Source organism: Lepus europaeus, chromosome 9, assembly GCF_033115175.1.
Source record: "Lepus europaeus isolate LE1 chromosome 9, mLepTim1.pri, whole genome shotgun sequence".
NCBI classification, from domain to species: domain Eukaryota; kingdom Metazoa; phylum Chordata; class Mammalia; order Lagomorpha; family Leporidae; genus Lepus; species Lepus europaeus.
In genome coordinates, this window is record NC_084835.1 from 83132354 (window position 1) to 83155242 (window position 22889).

The window sequence follows — 22889 nt, forward strand, 5'->3', positions numbered from 1 at the left end:
AACTTGGTTGAAAGCAATTTGACCAAAACAATTTAGCTGAAAACAGTTGGTTCAAGGAATCTTTCCAAAGTATTCATCAAAAATGACTATTCCTAGTCACCAATTACTCTAACCTTAGTTACCATTATTGACTGAATGAGTAGTACTGGCTCTATAGGGTGGGATCATTCTATAGTCTCTTTGCTGACTTGCATTTTATTGATAAAGCAAGAGAATTCATGATTGCTGGCATTGATTTTATAATCAGAAAAAGCAAAACAAAGGAACATAGTTTTTTTTCCAGAGTTTGAGGATTTTATTTTCCTTTATTTAAACTTTTTAAAAAATTAAAATTTTAACAGATATATAAAAACTGTACCTATTTTGAGGGTACTCTATGATGTTTTATTACATGCATATATTGTGTAATGTCCAGTCAGGAAAAATATATTTATCCTTTTAAACATTTATCATTTCTTAAGTGTGAAAACATCCAAAATCCTATCTTATTTTTGTTTGTAGAGAAATATGAATTTTTCTAACTCACTTTAAGCCAATATGCCAGCTGTGCTGGTTTGGCAATTTTTGTATTTTTGTGCAGAAGCATGAAGAATATTCGGTTTGCTCCAACTAGTCCCTTGGAAAGCATAGAACAAAAATAATTGGCTGAGAGTAAATTAGAAATTTTAAAAAGGAAAACAATAACAGAAAATTGAAGGTGATTTTTTTTTAAAAAATGCCTTCAAAGGAACAAGAACTCTATGTTGTACTGCAATATCTAATACTTAGGGCCACCACTAACTGATATTCAGTGTTCACTGTGTAACTGCAGGGCACATCATTCATCCAGCCTAGGAAAGGAAGGGCGCCTCCTACAGTTGTGCAATATGGTAACCTAAATATAAACTGATCTAATTCATATACTCTACCTGTCAGATTGTCATTGGCCCAGTTATAAACTATTGTTTTAATTGGTTAGAACACATGTTTCTATGTCTACCTTGGGGCTCCTGGGGAGTCCTAAAGTTCTTAAGGAATTCTAAATCTAATACTGTAAACTCAATCTATCAGGTACTGTTCTACAGATTTTGGGAAGAACTTTTATGTTGTCTCAAAGATTAGTATTACAGCAAACATCACGTATTCATTGAGTTCCTATTAGGACACTGGTTCTGCCTCCTTGCTTACCTGTACTATAGGCTAATGTTGACTAACTCACTGGCCTGCTTTAAAATCTTCGGTATCGCCTTCAGCATCTTCCAGACATAATCTAAGCTCTGTAGCAGACTTTTCAAAGCTCTTCGGACCTCAACCTCTCCTCCCATGATGGCTCTCTGTGCCCCGAAGACACAGCCACAGTGGACTGCTAAAAGGTCCCGGATGCATTGTGCTTTTGGTCATCGGCTATGTGCAGCCCAATCCTAATTCCTAAAACCCACTTCCCTCATCTGTGCCTGACCAGCCCCTAACTGTCTTTTATACTTGGCCCAAAAGTCATCTCTCTAAGAAATCTTTCCTGACCCATTCCTCCCTCCAGGAACATTCTCTCTTAGCTCCTGCTGCATCCTATACAACACACCCTGTTGTTACAATGTGTGATGTTCTGTGATACACCCTGCAAGTACTTCCCTGGTGCCCTCAATTGACTGAGGCCTTCCAGGAGGGAAGCTACATTCTTATTTTTCTATGTATTCATTGCCTACCACAATTTCACACATTTAATATGTGTTAACGTAATTCTATTTGGACGAATCAATGAATGTAAATTCTTCAAAGTACCTATCATTGGGGCTTGCATTGTGGAGTAGCAGGTAAAGCTGCTGCCTGCAATGCTGGTATCCCATATAGGTACCAGTGTGTGTCCCAGCTGCTTCACTTCTGATCCAGTCCCTGCTGATGCACCTGGGAAAACAGAAGGTGTTCCAAATGCTTGGGTCCTTGCTACTCACATGGGAAACCTGGAAGAAGCTCCTGGATCCTGGTTTTTGCTTAGCCCATCCGTGGCTATTGTGGCCATCTAGGGAGTGAACCAGCAGATTAAAAATATCTCTCTGTGTCTCTTCCTCTCTCTTTGTAACTCTACCTTTCAAATAAATAAATAAATCTTTATATGGTGCTAAATAAATACAAAGGTGGTTTAGAATATGACTAGGAGCTTTACAGAACAACCCTTTGGGCAGGAAGAGCCTAAACATATAAAGTAAATGGCAAAATAATGAGATATGAAATTAGTAGTAAAAGTAACATATCTACTCTGCGTCCTATGCCAAGCACTGTTCTGAGTGCTCTTATTATTGCCTGCTAATTTAATCACTAACATATCATTCTACTATATATCTCTATATATATACATAAATTACATGTAAAAGGCACATTTATCTGAACACAGAGGGCTCAAAACTGAGGTACGAATAACACATACCATTTTGATAGCTCCCTGGGAGTCTCCTCATTTATTTTTTTAAATGTATTTATTTATTTGAAAGGTAGAGATTTACAGAGAGGCAGAGGAGAGAGAGAGAGAGAAGTCTTCCATCCGCTGGTTCACTCCCAATGTGGCCACAATGGCCAGAGCTGCGCCAGTCCGAAGCCAGGAGTCAGGAGCTTCTTCCAGGTCTCTTACATGGGTGCGGGGGCTCAAGGACTTGGGCCATCTTCTGCTACCTTCCCAGGCCACAGCAGAGCTGGACTAGAAGTGGAGCAGCCGGGGACTCAAACCGGTACCCATATAGGATGCTGGTACTGCAGTTGGCAGCTTTACCCCCTACACCATAGCACCGGCCCCCCTCATTTCTTTTTAAACACCTAAGTGTCCATTAACAGCCATTCACTGTTTAATCCCAGTGGTTCAGCCCTAGTTTGGCTATAACGTACCACAGTTTCCTCAACACAAATGAGGTTAATATTTGTTAAGTGTGTAGAAATTCACGGTAAGTACTCTTTTTGCTTTGATTCTGGCTAGAGATGTCTAAATTTTTTTAGTGATAGGTTTGAAAAGTGTAGACTACTTTTCAGTATGTGTCCTCGTCTAAAAAATGAGAGCTTTGAAGATAATCAGGATTCCACCTTTGCAGTCAGCCAGCCTGCTCAGAATCAAAAAACTGGCATCCTGCTTAAGAAACGCAACCTATTCTTCCTGTTTCTTTTTCTCCCTTGTAGTTGGAATTCTGGAGTTTCTACTTGAAATTGCACAATTTGTTTTGCTGTTGGTAATTTTTTTGTTGTTTTTTAACTAGTTATAAGGGAACATAAGAGGTAAAACTTACTAAGTAGCAATATTGCAATATTTTGAAGGTGGATGAGAAAAGTCTTAATATTTTGGTTTAGGTACAATATTATTTTTTAAGATTTATTTTATTTTTATTTGGAAGGCAGAGTTGAGGGGAAGAAAGAGAGGTGTTCATCTGCTGGATCACTCTCCAAATTGCCACAATGGCTGGGGCTGAGACAGGCAAAAGCTGGGAGCCAGGAGCTTCTTCTGGGTTTCCCACATGGAAACAGGGGCCCGAACACTCTGCCGCTTTCTCAGGCCATTAGGAGGGAAATAGATCTGAAACGGAGCAGCCAGGTCTCAAATCAGCACCCATTTGGGATGCCTGCACTTCAGGTGGAAGCTTAACTCGATACACCACAGTGCCAGCTCCAATATCATTACCTTAATTGATAAAATTGTATTGTGTTCACTCTTATATTTAACAGGGATCACTTTTCAGTTAAAATTTAAACACCTAAGAATAATTGTGTGTTAATTACAGAGTTCAACCAATAGTACTAGAATAAAAAAAAAAAACTAAAATGGATAAAGTATTACATTGTACATCAACAGTCAGGACAAGAGCTGATCAAGTCACTGTTTCTCATAGTGTCCATTTCACTTCAACAGGTTTCCCCTTTGGTGCTTAGTTAGTTGTCGCTAATCAGGGAAAACATATGATATTTGTCCTTTTGAGACTGGCTTAATTCATTCAGCATATTGTTTTCTAGATTCCTCCATCTTGTTGCAAATGACCAGATTTCATTGTTTTTGAAATGCTGTATAGTATTCTATAGAGTACATGTCCCATGATTTTTTTATCCAGTCTTCTGTTGATGGGCATTTGGGTTGGTTCCAGGTCTTAGCTATTGTGAATTGAGCTGCAATAAACATTAATGTGCAGACAGCTTTTTTGTTTGCCAATTTAATTTCCTTTGGGTAAATTCCAAGGAGTGGGATGGCTGGGTTGTATGGTAGGGTTATATTCAGGTTCCTGAGGAATCCCCAGACTGACTTCCATAGTGGCTTAACCAGTTTGCATTCCCACCAACAGTGGGTTAGTGTCCCTTTTTCCCCACATCCTCTCCAGCATCTATTGTTGGTAGATTTCTGAATGTGAGCCATTCTAACCAGGGTGAGGTGAAACCTCATGGTGGTTTTCATTTGCATTACCCTGATTGCTAGTGATCTTGAACATTTTTTCATGTGTCTGTTGGCCATTTGGATTTCCTCTTTGGAAAAATGGCTACTGAGGTCCTTGGCCCATCTCTTAAGTGGGTTGTTTGTTTTGATGTTGTGGCGTTTCTTGATTTCTTTGTAGATTCTGGTCATCAACCCTTTATCTGTTGCATAGTTTGCAAATAGAAGAGAGGGAGGAGATGTACAGTTTGGGACATGCTCAATCAGACTTGCCGCAAATGGTGGAGTTAGAAATGTGCCAGAGGATTCCAATACAATCCCATCAAGGTGGCATGTACCAATGCCATCTCACTAGTCCAAGTGATCAATTTCAGTTCACAGTTGATCACACTGATAGGTCTAAGAGTCAAAGGGATCAAACAAGACTAGTGTCTGCTAATACTAACTGATAGAGTCAAAAAGGGAGAGAACAATCCAACATGGGAAGCGGGATACACAGCAGACTCATAGAATGGCAGATGTCCTAAATAGCACTCTGGCCTCAGAATCAGCCCTTAAGGCATTCAGATCCAGCTGGAAAGTCCATGAGAGTATTGCAGGCATGGAAAACCAAGACACTCTGGAAAAAAAAAAATGACCTAAATGAAAGTTCTCTGCGAGTGAGATCCCAGTGGAAAGAATGGGGCCATCAAAGAAGGAGGTACCTTTCTCTGAAGGGAAGAGAGAACTTCCACTTTGACTGTGACCCTGTTGGAATAATATCAAAGTCAGCAAAGTCAAAAGGCTTCCATAGCCTTGGCAACTCATGACTAGAGCCTAGGGAGATTACTGACACCATAAACAAGAGTGTCAAATTGTCAAGTCAACAACAGGAGTCACTGTGTACTTACTTCTCATGTGGGATCTGTCCTTAATGTGTTGTCCAATGTGAAGTAATGTTATAACTAGTACTGAAACAGTATTTTACACTTTGTGTTTCTGTGTGGGTGCAAACTGATGAAATCTTTACTTAATATATACTAAATCGATCTTCTGTATATAAAGATAATTGAAAATGAATCTTGATGTGAATGGAATGGGAGAGGGAGCAGGAGATGGGAGGGGTGCGAGTGGGAGGGAAATTATGGGGGGGGAAGCCATTGTAATCCATAAACTGTGGAAATTTATATTTACTAAATAAAAAACCAATAATAAAAAAGTTGTATTGTGTTCAACATATCAGTTGATGTTTATGCATGTATGCACACACACACAGACATACACACACATATTAGCTAGATTTAACCATTCCATTATTGTGGTTAAATCTAGCTAATTTGGGGCCAGCACTGTGTCAAGGAAAGTTAAGCCTGCACCTTCAGTGGCAGCATCCCATATGGGCACTGATTTGAGTCCTGACTGCTCCTCTTACAATCCAGCTCTCTGATTATGGCCTGGGAAAGTAGTGGAAAGTGACCCAAGTGCTTAGGCCCTGGCACCCGCATGTGAGACCTGGAAGAAACGCCTGGCTCCTGGATTAATATCAGCTCAGCTCCAGCCGTTGTGGCCATTTGGGGAGTAAATCGGTGAATGGAAGATATCTCTTTCTCTCTCTGTCTCTCTCGCGCTCTCACTCTGAAACTCTACCTCTCAAATAAATAAATATCTAGCTAATTTACACATGTGTCACCTCACATAGTTACTGGTTTTCAAGGAGAATATTTAACATGTACTTTGCATTTTTCAAGAATATAATATATCATCAACTGCAATTATCATCTTTTTTTAACTGTTTTATTTTTAACTTTTATTTAATGAATATAAATTTCCAGTGTACAATGGCTTCCCCCTCCCATAACTTCCCTCCCACCCACAACCCTCCCCTCTCCCGCTCCCTCTCCCCTTCCATTCACATCAAGATTCATTTTCAATTCTCTTTATATACAGAAGATCAATTTAGTATAAAGATTTCAACAGTTTGCACCCACATAGAAACACAAAGTGAAACATACTGTTTGAGTACTAGTTATAGCATTAAATCAAAATGTACAGCACATTAAGGACAGAGATCCCACATGAGGAGCAAGTACACAGTGGCTCCTGTTGTTGACCCAACAAATTGACACTCTAGTTTATGGGGCCAGTAACCACCCTAGGCTGTCATCATGAGTTGCCAAGGCTATGGAAGCCTTCCAAGTTTGCTGACTCTGATCATATTTAGAGAAGGTCATAAAAGACAGAGTGAGGATAGTAACCAATGATCCTAAGAGTGGCATTAACCATGTCTGAACAATTATACAGCATTAAGTGGGGAAGAGGACCATCAGTACACACAGGTTGGGAGTAGAGCCATTGGTGGTAGAGTAGAGGTTATGATTACAATTATCATCTTTTTTAAAGTTTTTTTTTATTTGAAAGTTAGAGTTACAGAGAGAGAGAGAGAGAGAGAGAGAGAGAGAAGTCCTCCATCCACTGGTTCACTCCTCAAATGGCCGCAATGGCCAAGGCTGGGCCATGCTGAAATCAGGAGCCAGGAGCTCTCCTCTGGGTCTCCCATGTGGGTACAGGGGCCCAAAGACTTAGGCCATCCTCCACTGCTTTCCCAGGTGTATTAGCAGGGAGCTGGATCAGAAATGGAGCCGTTAGGACTCAAACAAGTGCCCATATGAGATAGCAGTGTTGCAGGCAGCAGCTTTACCCACTACACCACAGCGCCAGCTCCTGCAGTTATCTTTACAATAAATCTTTTGAACTAATCCCTTCTGTCTAAGTATGAGTCCTTTGACCAAGATCTACTCAATCTACCCTTCCCCCTAGCCACCAGAGCCTCTAGCAACCACTGTCTACTTCTAAAAGATCAACTTTTTTAGATTCAACAAATGAGTAAGATCATATGATCTTTTTCTCTCTTTACTTAGCTAATTTCATTTACCAGCTTCAACCCTGACATCACAAATGACATGATTCCCTTCATTGTTTTTTAAAGATTTTATTTGTTTATTTGAGAGGTAGAGTTAGAGACAGTGAGAGGGAGAGACAGAGAGAAAGATCTTCCGTCTGTTGGTTCACTCACAGCAACAGCCGGCACCGTGCCGATCCTAAGCCAGAAGCCAGGTGTTTTTTCCTGGTCTCCTATGTGGGTGCAGGGGCCCAAGCACTTGGGCCATCTTCTGCTGCTTTCCCAGGCCACAGCAGAGAGCTGGATTGGAAGAGAAGCAGCCAGGACTAGAGCTGGTGCCCATATGGGATGCCGGCCCCGATTCCCTTCCTTTTTTATGGATGAATAGTATTCTACTATGTAAATATACCACATTTGTACTATTTGCTCATCCATTCATGGACACAGATTGCATTTCTTGGATGTTTTGAACAGTGCTGCAATAATCATGGAAGTACGGATATCTTTTTTGATGTACTGATTTCATTTTCATTGGATACATGCCAAATGGAAGGATTGATGGCTCATCTGGTGGGTTTTTTTTTTTTTCTTAATTTTTTGAAGAACCTCCATACCGTTGTCCATAGTGACTGTACTGGTTTGCATTCCTGCTAACACTGTGTAAGAGTTCCCTTTCTCAACATCCTTGAAAATAGTTATCTTTTGTCTTTTTGATGACAGCTATCCTAGCAGGAATAAGGTGATGTGTCATTGTGGTTTTCATTTGCATTTTCCTGATCATTAGTAATATTGAACTTTTTTTCATATACCTACTATCATTTGGGTCTCTTCTTTTGGGAAATGTCTAAACAAATCATTTGCTGGTTTTTAAAATCAGGTCGTTTTCTTGTTTGAGTTCCTTACATATTTTATTTAATACCCCAAATAGAATTTATTTAGTCTCATGTTTAAGAAACTATTTGAAACATAATGCAATTCCTTTATAACTGGAGTGTTTACAGAAAATGAGAATTAATCCACATCTCCAAATTATCATCCAGTAAAAGCCTGTAATATACTTAGCATCTGATTGCTATATAAAAACAATGTCCCCAGATTGCATTTTGATCTTGAAATATTAAGTGCAAAATGAACCTCTGCACATTAGACTTAGCAACAGTTTATCCCAGCAGCTGAACTGGCCTAGTGACAATGTAGTTGATGTGGTGATAAGCCATACATGCAATCACAAACCCTTTCATTCCAATAATGATTTCCACAGAGCAGTTATTAAGAACTCTGGGAAACTGTGCCATTAATATTCATTAAGTGCAGGGCCCGGTGCTGTGGCTCACTTGGTTAATCCTCCGCCTGTGGCGCCGGCATCCCATATGGGCGCCGGTTCTAGTTCCGGCTGCTCCTCTTCCAGTCCAGCTCTCTGCTGTGGCCTGGGAGGCAGTGGAGGATGGCCCAAGTGCTTGGGCCCCTGCACCCGCATGGGAGACCAGGAAGAAGCACCTGGCTCCTGGCTTCGGATCGTAGCAGCCATTTAGGGGGTGAACCAACAGAAGGAAGACCTTTCTCTCTGTCTCTCTCTCTCTGTAACTCTACTTGTAAAAAATTTTTTAAAAATAATATTCATTAAGTGCATACAGTGGCAGAAACTGGAGAGGAGAGGCTCATTGAAGCCACAGACTCTGTAGAAGAATCCAGGACCCTGGCTTTACCTCATTAATCATCCATTAGCCCAAATTTCCTCTTTACTACAGGAGTCAAAGGACCCTTCCCTGTGAATCAGTGTCTTCCACCCAAATACCATGACATATAGAACATTCTCTAGTTCTGTGGGAAGTTAATCAAATGTTTTTGTTAATGTTTATCTCCCTTTCATCTTACATTTTTCAAAATTCTTAAACCAAGACCCAAAAGTTTCAGTAGTAGTATATCTGGGCAAATTTCTAACTAGGTAAGTAGATACGCACATTCCCCTAAATTTTGTAGTGAAATTCTATCTCTTTCAAATGAGGTTCATCACATTTTTATATATAAAAAAACTTATAGATTAAGATATAGTTGAGTTTACAAATGACCTCAAAATAAATGTTCTCTGCATTATCAAAATGTTAATTTTACCCAAATTTCTAACTGATGCTGTGTACCAGAATTACCTAAAAAAATGCAGCAGAGAAAAAACCATCCCAGGAATATTTATTTCAGCAAGCATAAAAATTAGGTTTTAGGGGCCAGTACTGTAGCATAGCAGGTAAAGCCGCCACCTGGCAGTGCCAACATCCAATATGCGCGCCAGTTCAAGTCCCAGGTGCTCCACTTCCAATTCAGCTCTCTGCTATGGCCTGGGAAAGTAGTAGAAGATGGCCCAAGTGCTTTGGCCCCTTCACCCACATGGGAGACCTGGAAGAAGCTCCTGGCTCCTGCCTTCGGATCGGCGCAGCTCTAGCCATTGTGGCCAACTGAGGACTGAACCAGCAGATGGAAGATTTTCTCTCTCTCTCTCTCTCTCTCTCTCTCTCTCTCTCTCTCAGCCTCTGCCTCTCTGTAACTCTGCCTTTCAAATAAATAAATAAATCTTTTTTAAAAAATTATATTTTGTATTATTCTTTCCTAAAAATAAATACATTTATCAAGTCACTTTTTTCCATTTTCCGCAGAAGTTTTTGAACTAAGTGGAAAATATTCGTATGCTGAGTAAATCTTTTCTCTTCCTTCCATAAGATATTTTCTCAATGATTTCTGACTCCAGCGGGGTGATGGTTTATGGACGATATGACCAGTTCCTTCGGGAAGTTCTCAAACTACCCACAGCAGTGTTTGAAGGCCCTTCATTTGGTTACACAGAACAATCAGCTAGATCCTGTTTTTCCCAGCAGGTAAAGAACAAACGAACTTAAGGAAATATCTCTCAAACAGTAGTTGCTCTTTTCTATATGCCATTACCAGGCACAGATACACAAATTCTTCTTTGGTGATAAAAACCTGTATTGTATTTCTAGCCTCTGACAAATGACCTCTGATCTAATAACTAAATGCAACACAACTGGAATATAATAATAGGTGGTGTTAACTGACCATGAAGCAGGCACCATGCTGAATTACTTGTTTTTGTTGTCTAACTTAACCCTTACAACAACCCTGTGCCCTTAATATCAGTACTGTGAATGTCACTGCAGTTTCCAAATGGTTGAATTATCACGCAGCCTCACATGCAATATGGGTGACCCAGCACCAAACTTTACCAGTGTTTAGTAAAGGGGATAAGAAAGGAATCACTGCACATGCCACATAACCATCTGGGAGGCCCTTGAAATATGTGTCATTCAAAATTAGCAAGAATTATAGGACTATTTTCTTACTGAAAAGGGCCTATATACTCCAAAAGGCTTATATATGATGCTTCTGTCTTCAGAGTTGCTTTTGAAATATCCTATAGTCTGACCCATTATATAATGTTTTGTATATCCCTCCCTTATACCTGTCAAGAGCATAATAACATTTCAAAAGCTTCCCACAGTGATTTTAGCCAGGATAATAAATGATCAAAATGATTCAAGTCATGTGAATTCCATAAGAGGTCATATAAGCAAAAGAATAAGACCAATTTATTTTTGTACTGTATAGACTGCCTATATCAGCTGTTTGAAGGGTGAAATTCCAAAATTGTCTCAAATACTTCACTGGAAAAAGTCCAAGCCACCTCAAATGATTTTTATGGAAAGACATTACTGTTTAGCTATATAAGCTATGATAGCTTTTTAGAAAATACTATCTCATTACTTATACTATGCATATCTTTTAGTCATAATGTTGGTGTCAACCTTATAGAAGGCTTAAACTATGTAGTATTATAAAGACCAAACTTGTAAGCATCTGCTGATAGTAAAGGTTTCACTAAGGGCTACCAAAACAGTTGTTTAGTGTACTACGAGGATTAGTGTCATATATATGACATAAAAAGATACTGTACATCTTCAGTCCTGGTTTCTCATTTAAAAATATAAAACTTGTCCTTCCACTTCGATGTTCTAGTTCAAATTTTCAAATAGAATAGATATCTGAGTGTATAATATGTAATTTGTTATTCATGTTATTACCATACATTCTTATTTTTGTCATTGTGAAAGAAACATGGGTAAAATATATTCGTTTTCTACATCAGAAAAATCCAGGATAATGAGACAATAAATGACAGCATTGAGAGAAAAGACACATAAAGAAAGGAGGAACATATTTTTTAAATTTTACATCATCCCCTCCTAAAAGAGAAATATGGCTCCTTCTGAGTAGGATTCCTTCATAATCTTGTGTAGCAGAATAATTAACATTAACTACCAAGTATTGAGAAGTTGAGGAAATTTAAAAGGGAAGTTGGTCTACAAATTTAGAAGGGAATTAGAATTACATAGTTTTCTATGGTGCATTATTGGGTAAAACTCAATGGAGAATTTCAGTTCTTCATCTTTCTTCATTATTTTCATGCACCCCCCCCCCAGGTATATATAAAAGTGATGCTCTCAGAACTGTTTTTCTCCTGATGATACTAATGACTCAGCTTCCATCGAGTTAATTCAGTCCTATGTATGCTTAGATACAAAAAGCAGACAATGTGTTCAGCTCTGAACAAGTTTAATGCATTTGAAAGTTCTGTATCTTCATGTATTAGAGTTCAAATGCCTTCTTTCAATTGCAGATAATACTAACATAGCAGGTGAATTAAGTTGTCCCTGTCCTAAATTTTTGTGGTTTTCAATGCAGAAGAAAGTCACGTTAAATGGTTTCTTGGACACGCTCATGTCAGATCCTCCTCCCCAATGTCTGGTCTGGTTGCCTCTTCTACATCGACTGGCAAATGTTGAAAATGGTGAGTAGTTACTCCTGAGCAAAGGTAATTTCAAAGTTACCGAAATCAAGCCATCAGGTCCACCGTTGAGCTCAGGTCGTTGTTTAAGAGAAGTCTATTTTAATGACTGTAGTTTGTTTAGGACAGAACTGATCAGAAAAGCCTTATAGGATCCGTACAACGTTAAAACTGTCAGTTCTAAAAACTTATTAAATCTAACATGTACCTGTAAGTTACAAGTCAAATGTGCTTAAAAACTTGGTACACAGAGGAAAATCTCAGTACAGTATCATTTTCGGGTATTTGTTTTAGACCTGAATTTCCAATATTGGTATATATTCATTATTTCTTCGTAGATACACAACCAGGAATTGGTGGGAGAGACAGGAAAAAAATTTAGTGATAACATCGTGCTAATCTTTACTCACATGCTCCAAACTGTGTTCTCAATAGTTGTACTTATTTTAAAGATAAGAGTAATGGAGGCCGGCATTGTGGTGTCGCAAGTAAAACTTCTGCCTGGAATGCCGGCATCCCGTGTGGGCTCCAGTTCCATCCCTGGCTGCTCCACTTCTGATTCAGCTCCCTGCTCATGTGCCTTGGGAAAAGATGCAAAAGGTGGCCCACATGCTTGTGCCCCCGCACCAACATGGGAGATCCTCAAGAAGCTCCTGGGTCCTGGCTCCTGGCTTCAGCCTGGCCCAGCCTTGGCCACTGCAGCCATTTGAGGAGTGAACCAGCAGATGACAGATCACTCTCTCTCTCTCTAACTATGCCTTTCAAATAAATAAAATAAATCTTTAAAAAAGAAAGAGTAATGTAACTTTTATAGCATACTTTTTTTAAAGTGAGTATTTCTATGTGAAAATAATTATTATAGACATCTAAATTTAAATATGAAATACAGTCCAGGACAAGATTTAAAGGGATTTAAAGGTGAAACAATTAAGTGTGTCCTTATTTATTACTTAACACTTAAATTTCTCCAAACTTAAATAGGAAATAATTTATCCATATATCGTAATAGAATATTAATTTCTGTATGTTTTCTAATACACATTAGGGCTAAAGTTCGCTTAACTTTAAATTCTCATTCAGAATTTTGCCTCTGCTTTATTAATTCTTAGTTCAAAGTTTTGACTTTATCCTCTGTACTCATGGAGAAAGTTTAAAGAATGAACTGCTAGTTTCTCTGCCATCACTAACAAGTGTGAGTTGTTTTTATTTTTAATGCTTCTTATCCATAAAGCAGAAGCAGAGCACAATCAAGGCCCGTATTATTATGCAGGATGAATTCAGATGACTGTTTACAGTTCCAGAACTGGTCATTTTCCAGTCGTAAAGCTGTAATTTCATTCCTTCTGTCTCAGTATTTCCTGCTGCAGGAGAGCAGCTTCTAGGCACTGTCCCAGAACAGTTGTCCCTAGATTCAAGTTCCACCCTCGTCTTTCCCAAGAGCCAGAAAAAGGAGATCATAACGCTTGTTTAGGGGATAACACATTCAGAACTGGCTATGTCTTTACATTTTCACTTCGGTTTTTATTTTCATCTACTAATATTTGCTTTATTTTTGCTGGCTGGTTAGTCAGAGAATAACTTTACCAAAGAGTTGTTGTTGTTGTTATTTTGTTGTTGTTTTGGTGTCTGGCTCACAGCATGTAGACAACTGCTTGAATTTGATCATTCATAAGCTTTGAATCTCAAACAGTTAACTTTGCTTTAATTTTCCTGCCAAAGAGAGTTAAGTGTCTCTTAAAGTATTTGAGTAAGAGCTATATCCAGGGGTGGGAATTTGGTGTAATGGTTAAGTTACCACCTGGGACACCCGTCTTCATATATGAGTCCCCAGGTTCAAGTTGTTTCCCCTGCTTTTGATCCAGCTTCTACTAATGCACACCCTGAGGGAGGCATATCATGGCCCAAGTACCTGGGTCTCTGCCACTCATGTGGGAGACCTAAATTGAGTAGCAGGCTCCTGACTTTGGCTTAGCCCAGCTCTTGTTGTTACAGGCATTTTTGGAGTGAACCAGCAAATAGAAAATTAATATTTCTCTCTCTCTCTCTCTCTCTCTCTCTCTCTCTCTCTCTCTCTCTCTCTCTCTCTCCTTCAAATAAAAATGAGAAAAAGATAAATTTTCAAAGAACTACATTCAGATAATTTATATATCTTTTGGGGCCCTCTCTAGCTGCATCCATAAAGAAAAACCTGGTTTGTTACATAAAGGGTCATTCCATTTTGAAAAAAGCAACTTGGTTCTCTCACCATCTCCCCTCTTCCCTACCCTTTTCCACTTCTCTACACTTGCTTTGCTCTTTGTCCACTGGATGGTCAGCTGCATTCATCCTTTGTACTGCTGAGTCTTTCAGTGAACTGTGCTGGTTTCCTGGAGACAGAGAGCAGTTTGGAGAAAAGGCAAATCAGCTGGGGTAATTTATATTCTTGTAGGGTAACAGATGGGAGTTGAAAGAGCAAATGTCATAGAGATTTGTGTTGTTTAAAAGGATACCTTTTTTTCATCCCATTTGATTTCTTCTGCCCCCACTTACATACTTGGAAGCATGAGTAGACGCCAAGAATACATGCTTCTCTGAGCCAAAGCCGACTATCACCTGAAATCATGGCCCTCAGCAGAAAAGTGCTTTGCTATTGAGCTGTGTTTGTCCTCATTCTGGTTCATACTTTTGTTTTCTTTTTTTGTCTCCATGTACTTTCCCCTTAGTCTTCCATCCGGTGGAGTGTTCCTACTGCCACAGCGAGAGTATGATGGGATTTCGCTACCGGTGCCAACAGTGTCACAATTACCAGCTCTGTCAGGACTGCTTCTGGAGGGGACACGCTGGCGGTTCCCATAGCAACCAGCACCAAATGAAAGAGTACACGTCATGGGTAAGGCGAGGCCCGACGATGCTTAGAGTTGGATGCGTGTGTGTGTTAGGGAACATCAAGGCTGCTGACAGAAGTAGCGGCAGACTCACCTTCCCCTCCTGGTCTAGCGTTCCTTCCCTGCCCCCACCATCCCCCACCTTCCTGGCATCTCTTACTGATTCTATCTGAATCCAGTGTAGCTTCCAGAGACTTAGAAATTAGGAAGGATCTGGGAAGACAGCCCGTTACTTCTTGGAATATAGATAATTCAGCACTGATGTAAGTCAGCAACCGAGCACTAGTGACCTTCTGGAACATAATGCTATTGTCACAGTAAGTTGAGGTCTTCTCCAAGTTTCATTTTGTTCTATTTTCTATGGAAATTACTTTAAAATGACTGTTAGTTTCATTTTTTTCTTTGGTTCTTGAGTTCTTTTAATGCCTGGAATATTAAATTAAGGAAAGAAGAGGGAGTGGGCTTAGTACTACTCTCCCATTTTCTGTTTCACAGGGATAAGGTAGGGAGATTGTGGTCACGTTAGAAAAATCATCTTTTCATGAAAAGTCTGAGTGCACAACTTGGTAAAGGTGTCCTGTGAGTGTTGGTGTGGCAGGTATTTTCACAGGAGCATGTGCACTCTGTCTACAGAAGTAATTTGACCAGCGGGTGTGCTTGCTGTTGAAATAGTTTACAGTGTACTGACCTCTGTCTCAGTGAAACTCACAGATCAGTTGCAGAAGTGTTGCTTCTGGGCATCTGTTCCAATTCTACTCCAGGTGCAGGTTGGTTTTTGTGGGACAGACTCAGCACTGCCAGCCTCTCTTGCAATGGTTCTAACACAAGAAAATACAAATTGTAATGAGTTCTCTATATTTTAATGTTTTGCATTTCAACCTATAGCCTTTACTTAAAGGATAACTTATTGTTCTTTTTTAAAAAAAAATCGCCTTCAAGAAAAATGTCTTCCATCAGAATCTTCTTTCCATTGTTTATTGGAAACTGATACTCAGTGTCAGATTCTGAATTCAGGTAACAGTTATTCACAAAGGCAGAGTTGCTGAAGGCTTTGTGCCCCATCAGATGTCACCCCTCGCTGTTGGTGATTGCTTATGCTGACGATGGATAAAGCAGCACAGATCACAAACCACGATTGAATCGAGAATATAGGAGGAAACTCTGGGTTTTTTTCTTTTTTAATTGTCGACATGTAATCAGTTTCTATACTTCTATCCCAGATCCTGGAGGGATGCTGTTCAAAGACCAATCATTTTTAGTTGTTTTGTGTACATGCTAAGGTCACATAAGGAGCCTCTCTCTTAGGAATCATGGATTCTAAGTTTTACATCAGGGCACTGTCTTTACAAAGCATCAACCTCCCCAAGAGGACAAAGGGGTGATCTGGTTTATGGGGTGAAAAGCTGTTGTTGCTGCTGTTTTAAGTGTTCTGAGAATTGCATCTCTTAACAAACACCAAAGAGGGACTTCATGAGCAATGCTCCTGGTACTTAGCTTTTAAATAATGAGGACAAAGTCACCCCATTATATTATCAGTTATGGAACCTAGATGTGAAAGAAAGAGGCACAATTATAAATGACTTCTTATGGACAGGGTAAATTTGATTAAAGGTTTACTGTGTGTGGTACACTGGTTTTTACAATGTTTCCTGTGTAACATTAAGATAAACAGTCCATCAGTCTACTTGAAAAACAAACAGCGTGATGACGGGGAAAGCACTTGATTTTTTTTTTTTTTTTTTTTTTGACAGGCAGAGTTAGACAGTGAGAGAGAGAGACAGAGAGAAAGGAAGCACTTGAATTTTTTTTTTATTAAACTTTTATTTAATGAATATAAATTTCCAAAGTATAGCTTATGGGTTACAATGGCTTCCCCCTTCCCATAACTTCCCTCCCGCCCGCAACCCTCCCCTTTCCCGCTCCCTTTCCCCTTCCATTCATGTAAAGATTCATTTTAAACTCTAAAGTCTCAGATTGAAGTTCTGCTTTTACTTCTAACTGAATGTATTCCACTACACCTGGAACATCTTGCACCTGGATTCTTGCAAAACCTGCTCAACTTCCTTCTACTCCTATCTCCCCACAAAGCATTTTCCATTCCGAAGTGGGAGCATTCCTTCTAGAAGCAGGTCTGATCCTGTCATCCATATGATTTCTAACCCATCACTGTCCCCCTCTGCCCTGGAAATGACAGTCCCAGATGTGCCACGGAAGCCCTTTGATTCTGCGGTCTGCCATCCTCTCCAGAACTGAGTCTGTCCTCCCTCCTCCCTTTACAGTTGCTGCTTCCTTGATCTGAAATTACCTCCCCAATCCCCGAAGTTTTGTCAAAAGAAACTCTTGTGACCATTAAATGCCAGCCCAAGTGCATGTTGACTGCTTGCATTTCCTATGCATTTGCTGACAGGAGATAGATAACCTGGAGGCTTGTCCTAGTACTCTAGTCCCAACGTGGAGTAAACTTCCTCACTTAGAGTAGGAACTTGAAAAGAATTTATTGAATGAATGAATGACTGTTATGAAATGCAAATCATCTGATAAAATATTATATAAATGTTAGTTATCACTTCTCTCTTCTTCCCAGAAATCACCTGCTAAGAAGCTAACTAATGCATTAAGCAAGTCTTTGAGCTGTGCTTCTAGCCGTGAACCGTTGCACCCCATGTTCCCAGATCAGCCTGAGAAGCCACTCAACTTGGCTCACATTGTGTGAGTATCTCTGCCCTCCAGGTTAAGAGATAGCTTTCTTCACTGACATGTGCCCAAATCCTTGCAAAGGCAATTTCCTATCAGTTTCAAGGACCAAGTTCTAAGACTTAATTTGAAAAAGAAAAAAAAAAAAAAGATAGGGTCAAAGTAATGCCATTAAAAATTTTCTTGTTGAGATACATAGTACTTCTGTCCAGCTGCACTAGTCAAATATGCAACATTAATGTAATTCACCCAGAAATGGTAAATAGTCAGAAAGCTTACTTATAAAACATGTTAGCAAAGTTTGCACAATTGGGAGTTAACAATCAATGGAATTACCATGGTTGAAAAACAATATTTAAGCATCTTATACCTTAATATCGTATGCTTTGAATCCCAAATAGGAAAGGTCTTCAAAAAGTTCATGGAAAAGCATATAATGAAATAACTATGCATAGATTTCTAAAATTTTTGAAATTATATTTTAATTCTATTTTTCCATGAACTTTTTGAAGTACCCTTGCAAAAACCCTTTATTTCAGTGCTCTCCTGAGCCATTCATCTCCAAGATGACAGTAAATAGCAATTGCTTTGAATTTTAATGACAAGCTCAATAATATTGGAAGAATCATGGCCTATGCAGGAGAAGGTTGAAGAAGGGAGTTGTTGGGAAAATTTGCCAGAATATTTTTTTTTAAAGTTTTTTTTTCTCCAAAGTAAGTATGGATTTTGTAGTTAGAGTGGGTAAGACCAGTGGGTGGCTACCACCATCCTTGCCACTTCTCAGAAATCTCCTGCCTTGGAGCTTCTTTCAGGCCTGGGTGGCCAGGATGACAGAGAGGCAGTCAGAAGAAAGTATTTCTTCCCTGGTGTTACTTTAGACTCAAGAGAAGAATGAAGCTCCCTCCCTGCTCCCATGCACAGTTAGGAATTGTATGGGCACAGATACTTCTTAAAGCTTCTAGAACATGAGGTCCACCTTCTTGAAACATATCTATGTTCTTAATTTGGGTTCTATGGAAGGATTTCAGGATTACCTTAAAATTTTATATAGAATGTGCCTTGTTTCTGAGAAAACTTTCATGCATTTAATAAGATTCTCAAAAGATTCCTTGAATCTAAATACTGGTCTATGCGAATACATTTTCCAGGGTGAACATCTTAATTTTAGAGTGAAATTGTGCAGGATATTTAATTGTTAAGATAATACATAAGAGGCCGGTGCCACAGCTCAACAGGCTAATCCTCCACCTGTGGCGCCAGCACCCCAGGTTCTAGTCCCAGTCGGGGCGCCAGATTCTGTCTCGGTTGCTCCTCTTCCAGTCCAGCTCTCTGCTGTGGCCCAGGAATGCAGTGGAGGATGGCCCTAGTGCTTGGGCCCTGCACTGGCATAGGAGACCAGGAGGAAGCACCTGGCTCCTGGCTTCGGATCAGCGCAATGTACCTGCTGCAGCATACTGGCCGCAGTGGCCATTGGGGAATGAACCAATGGAAAAGGAAGACCTTTCTCTCTGTCTGTCTGTCTATCTCTCTCTCTCTCTCTCACTGTCCACTCTGCCTGTCAAAAAAAAAAAAAAGATAATATACAAGAAATGCTTGATGCAGAATGTCCAGTCTGTTAGAACAGGATTTTTTTCTATTTTTAGCCACAGAATTGTCTTATATAATTGTTTCTTTGTTAACCTGCTATTGTCATAAATAGGTAGATATCCATGTCTAAGAACTCTGATTTTAAAATATAGTGTTCATTGAGCTATTCTAAATTACTATAGGCACATAAAAGCCATTTTAATAACAAAATTATGGTACATGCTTTAATCTTTCACAAAGAGGAGTACCCTCTTAACTTGCCATAATTAACATATATGCAGAATTAATGAATAGTCACCCTTCTTTTAAATGTATATAGGTACACTTTTAATAAATTTGACAAACATATATGACATTTCCTGGTATGTCCTTTCATCATAAGCCATTCTACCACATTTATATGGTCCTGTATGGTGGAAGTAAGTAAAGAAACACCTGAAATAAAAACACATAACCCACACACACACACATAAGACCTTAAGTTATTATTACTCCAAAATATGGCTTTGAGTGTAAAGGTCTTAAGCAGAACAAATATTATCATAGTGTGATAACATGTGTACTAAGAAACTTTATTATTGAGTCTCTAGTACATGGCATCCTAAAAATGTATTCCTTAGAATCATACATTTCAGTGAAAACATGTCCTCTGGTGGTGGTTCTTTCTCTGTCATCCTCACTCCCCACTAACTTCTGCCTATAATTTGTCAAGTAATTTGTTAATAAATGTTTTCACTGTGGTCACAAACCACATCTTTATGTTCCTTGGACACATTTTCATATATGTTCACAAAAATATCTATTTGGTATCGCTTACACACATAGATAAGCTCACAGCACACAAAGGCAAGAAGAGAGCAGAGTGAGGTATGAGCACTAACAATTTTGATAGGGATATGCTGTCATATGCTGCATTACCTCGAGGTTGAAGCATGGGGAATGATAGCATAGACTCAAAGCAGTTTTCCTGTTACTATAACAGTAACAGGAAAACTGTAAAAAAAAAAAGTGTGTTCATATATTTAGAAACTGATGTTGAACATTATATAGCCTTCTTTTTAAAAAATATTTATTTATTCATTTGAAGGCAGAGTTACAGAGAGGCAAAGAGAGAGAAAGAGAGAGAGAGAAAGAAAGTCTTCCAGCCACTGGTTCACTCCCCAGATGGCCGCAACAGCCAGAGCTGAGCCAATCCAAAGCCAGGAGCCAGGAGCTTCTTCCATGTTTCCCTCAGGGGTTCAGGGACCCAGGGACTTGGCCATTCTCCACTGCTTTCCCAGGCCATAGCAGAGAGCTGAATCGGAAGTGGTGCAGCTGGGAATCGAACCAGTGCCCATATGGGATGCCGGCACTGCAGGTGGCAGCCTCACCCGCTACACCACATCGCCGGCCCCCATTATATAGCCTTCTTAAGTGCATACATCTTGCTGTTTTGTGATTGTGTTAAAATTTGAAATTGTCCTCAAATATATACTGTATCCAATCTTGAGCAGTAAGAATTCATTATAAGATATAGACACAAATTGCATGACTTAGACTTGATCAATACATAATAAATAAATTTTAAAATATTTTCATTACCTGTTATATATTCCAGTTCCAACTTTTAAATGTGAAAAATGGTTATATATACATATATACACATATATATGTATATCACATTTTACAAGTAGCATTAGTACACCGAAAGGAGAATAAGCCAATAGGATTTTTAAACAGACTTCAATACTACCATGATACACACATTTATGTATAGAAACAAATGTTGTGACATGCCCAAAATGCCGTTCTTTACTATAATCGGGATTTTATATCCTTACAATAGAGAGATGCTGCCAGTCATGAATGATACCTTAAATAGAAATGAGCAGGTGGTGACATTTGGGTATTTTGGCATTTTTTCTTAGTAATTGTACTGCTTGTAAATGTTACTATGATTAACAGTCTCTATTCTATTCCATTCTTTGCTGCCAAAAGTGACACTTGGTAAGTAATTCAGTAATCTCCAATGTACTCAAAAAACTTACAGGTGGTTATGAGACACAAAACAAGTGAGCAACATGAGACTAGTTTAAAACTCATTCTGCCTTGAGCTGAACACTTTCCATTTTCAAGAAGGACAGCAATTTTACAAAAATGTCCTCTGGGAAGGTCTTGCAGGAAAGAAGATGTGGCACTAAGCCCTTGTGACTTATTCCATTTTGTGGAGCTTTCTTTTGTTTTTCATAAGAGTGGATATGTTTAAAATTCCTTCTGTGACCTATTTATTAAATAAGGTCTTGCCATTTGATTATAGAGGAAGTAGGAACTTTAGTTCCTTGGAAAACCTTTAGTGCTATAGGTATCCATTCTGTGCCCCAAGTTTAGCATTTTGATGGTGAACTTTAAACATGTCACCATTTGCAAAATACTCTGGATTTCAACTTTGCAGTAACTGGATTCAGTAGAATAAATTCACTCAGCCAATTAAAAGACATACCAAATTCACTTATTTTCTCATTTCCTAGAGATAGAGCATGACAGGAAAGTTTAAAATGACACAAGAAAACCAGTAATGTCAGGTCAAGTTTATCTTTTCAACTTTTTGCAGAGCTACATGAAGATTGTGTACACTGTTTTAATTTACATAGCTTTCCATAATTCATACAGAACATTTGTATAAAATCAGCATCCTTCTTATAAGGTTGATACTATTGGGCTTAAGGAAGAGTTCATTTTCAACTATCTTCATACAAGCTCATTTGTATCAAAGATACATCCTAAATAAGTGATGTAATACACTGATTATTTTCAGAACTTCAGTTACTATATCTAGAGTTGATGAAATAGTGAAGCTGTTGCTTTGAAGTCATCCAGTAAATAGTGTATCTTACAAAATCTTAGAACACAGTTTAGCACCAGCTACCAGGAAAAAAATACCAATGAATTTTTGCATTCAGTGCCAACACTGTGAAACCTACAGAGTATTATGAGCATTCCAAAAAATATATGGGGAGAAATGTCTACCTTTTCCCAGAATCTCTTCATTGTAAGACCCCAAATTTACTCTAATTCCTCAAGGTAAAAATTAAATTATTTATAAATCTGACTCTTAAGCCAACAGCAATTTGTTTTATATACTACTATAATTAATGTAACATTCAAAAATATACACCTATATTCAAATTCAAATGTAGAATTATAGTGAAACAAAATTTCCTCTGACTCAAACTGATGCCCTGCCTCATCCTCCATCTTCTAAACCCTAAATCCTGTCTCATTTTACCATTCAGCTTCTTATACTGATCCTAGAATAAGACCAAAAACTGCTTGGAGATGGGATATAGGGATCCTAGCTTGATCATTTTACCTAAAGTAAGACATTTATGCTAAGAAAAGAGTAACATGAAATGAAAAATGATAGTAGGTAGTTAGGACTGTGAGCAATTCTGAGAAATATTGATTACTATATTCTTTCTCTCATCCTATGCAAATAAGTAAAATTTGCAGGATGGCTTCCACCATGTACCCTATCACATGGATCACCCACACCACAGCAACTCCTTAAATCCTGTGGTGCTTAACTGCATCTTCACATAGGACAAGGAGCAAATAAGACAATATGATTTTACAGCCTATGTCCTTCCACATCAGGCAAGTCAT

At 38.9% G+C, this 22889-nt stretch overlaps 1 protein-coding gene across 17 annotated transcripts in view; it reads left to right on the forward strand.

The window, feature by feature from the left end:
• Positions 1–22889, forward strand: part of DTNA (dystrobrevin alpha) — a 303884-nt gene that overhangs the window by 218086 nt on the left and 62909 nt on the right. For all 17 annotated transcript variants that reach the window (XM_062201516.1, XM_062201515.1, XM_062201520.1 and 14 more), the window contains 4 exons: positions 9963–10117; positions 12000–12105; positions 14805–14971; positions 17551–17675. In XM_062201516.1, coding sequence (XP_062057500.1) covers positions 9963–10117; positions 12000–12105; positions 14805–14971; positions 17551–17675 — 553 coding nt within the window. The remainder of the gene's footprint in view (positions 1–9962; positions 10118–11999; positions 12106–14804; positions 14972–17550; positions 17676–22889) is intronic.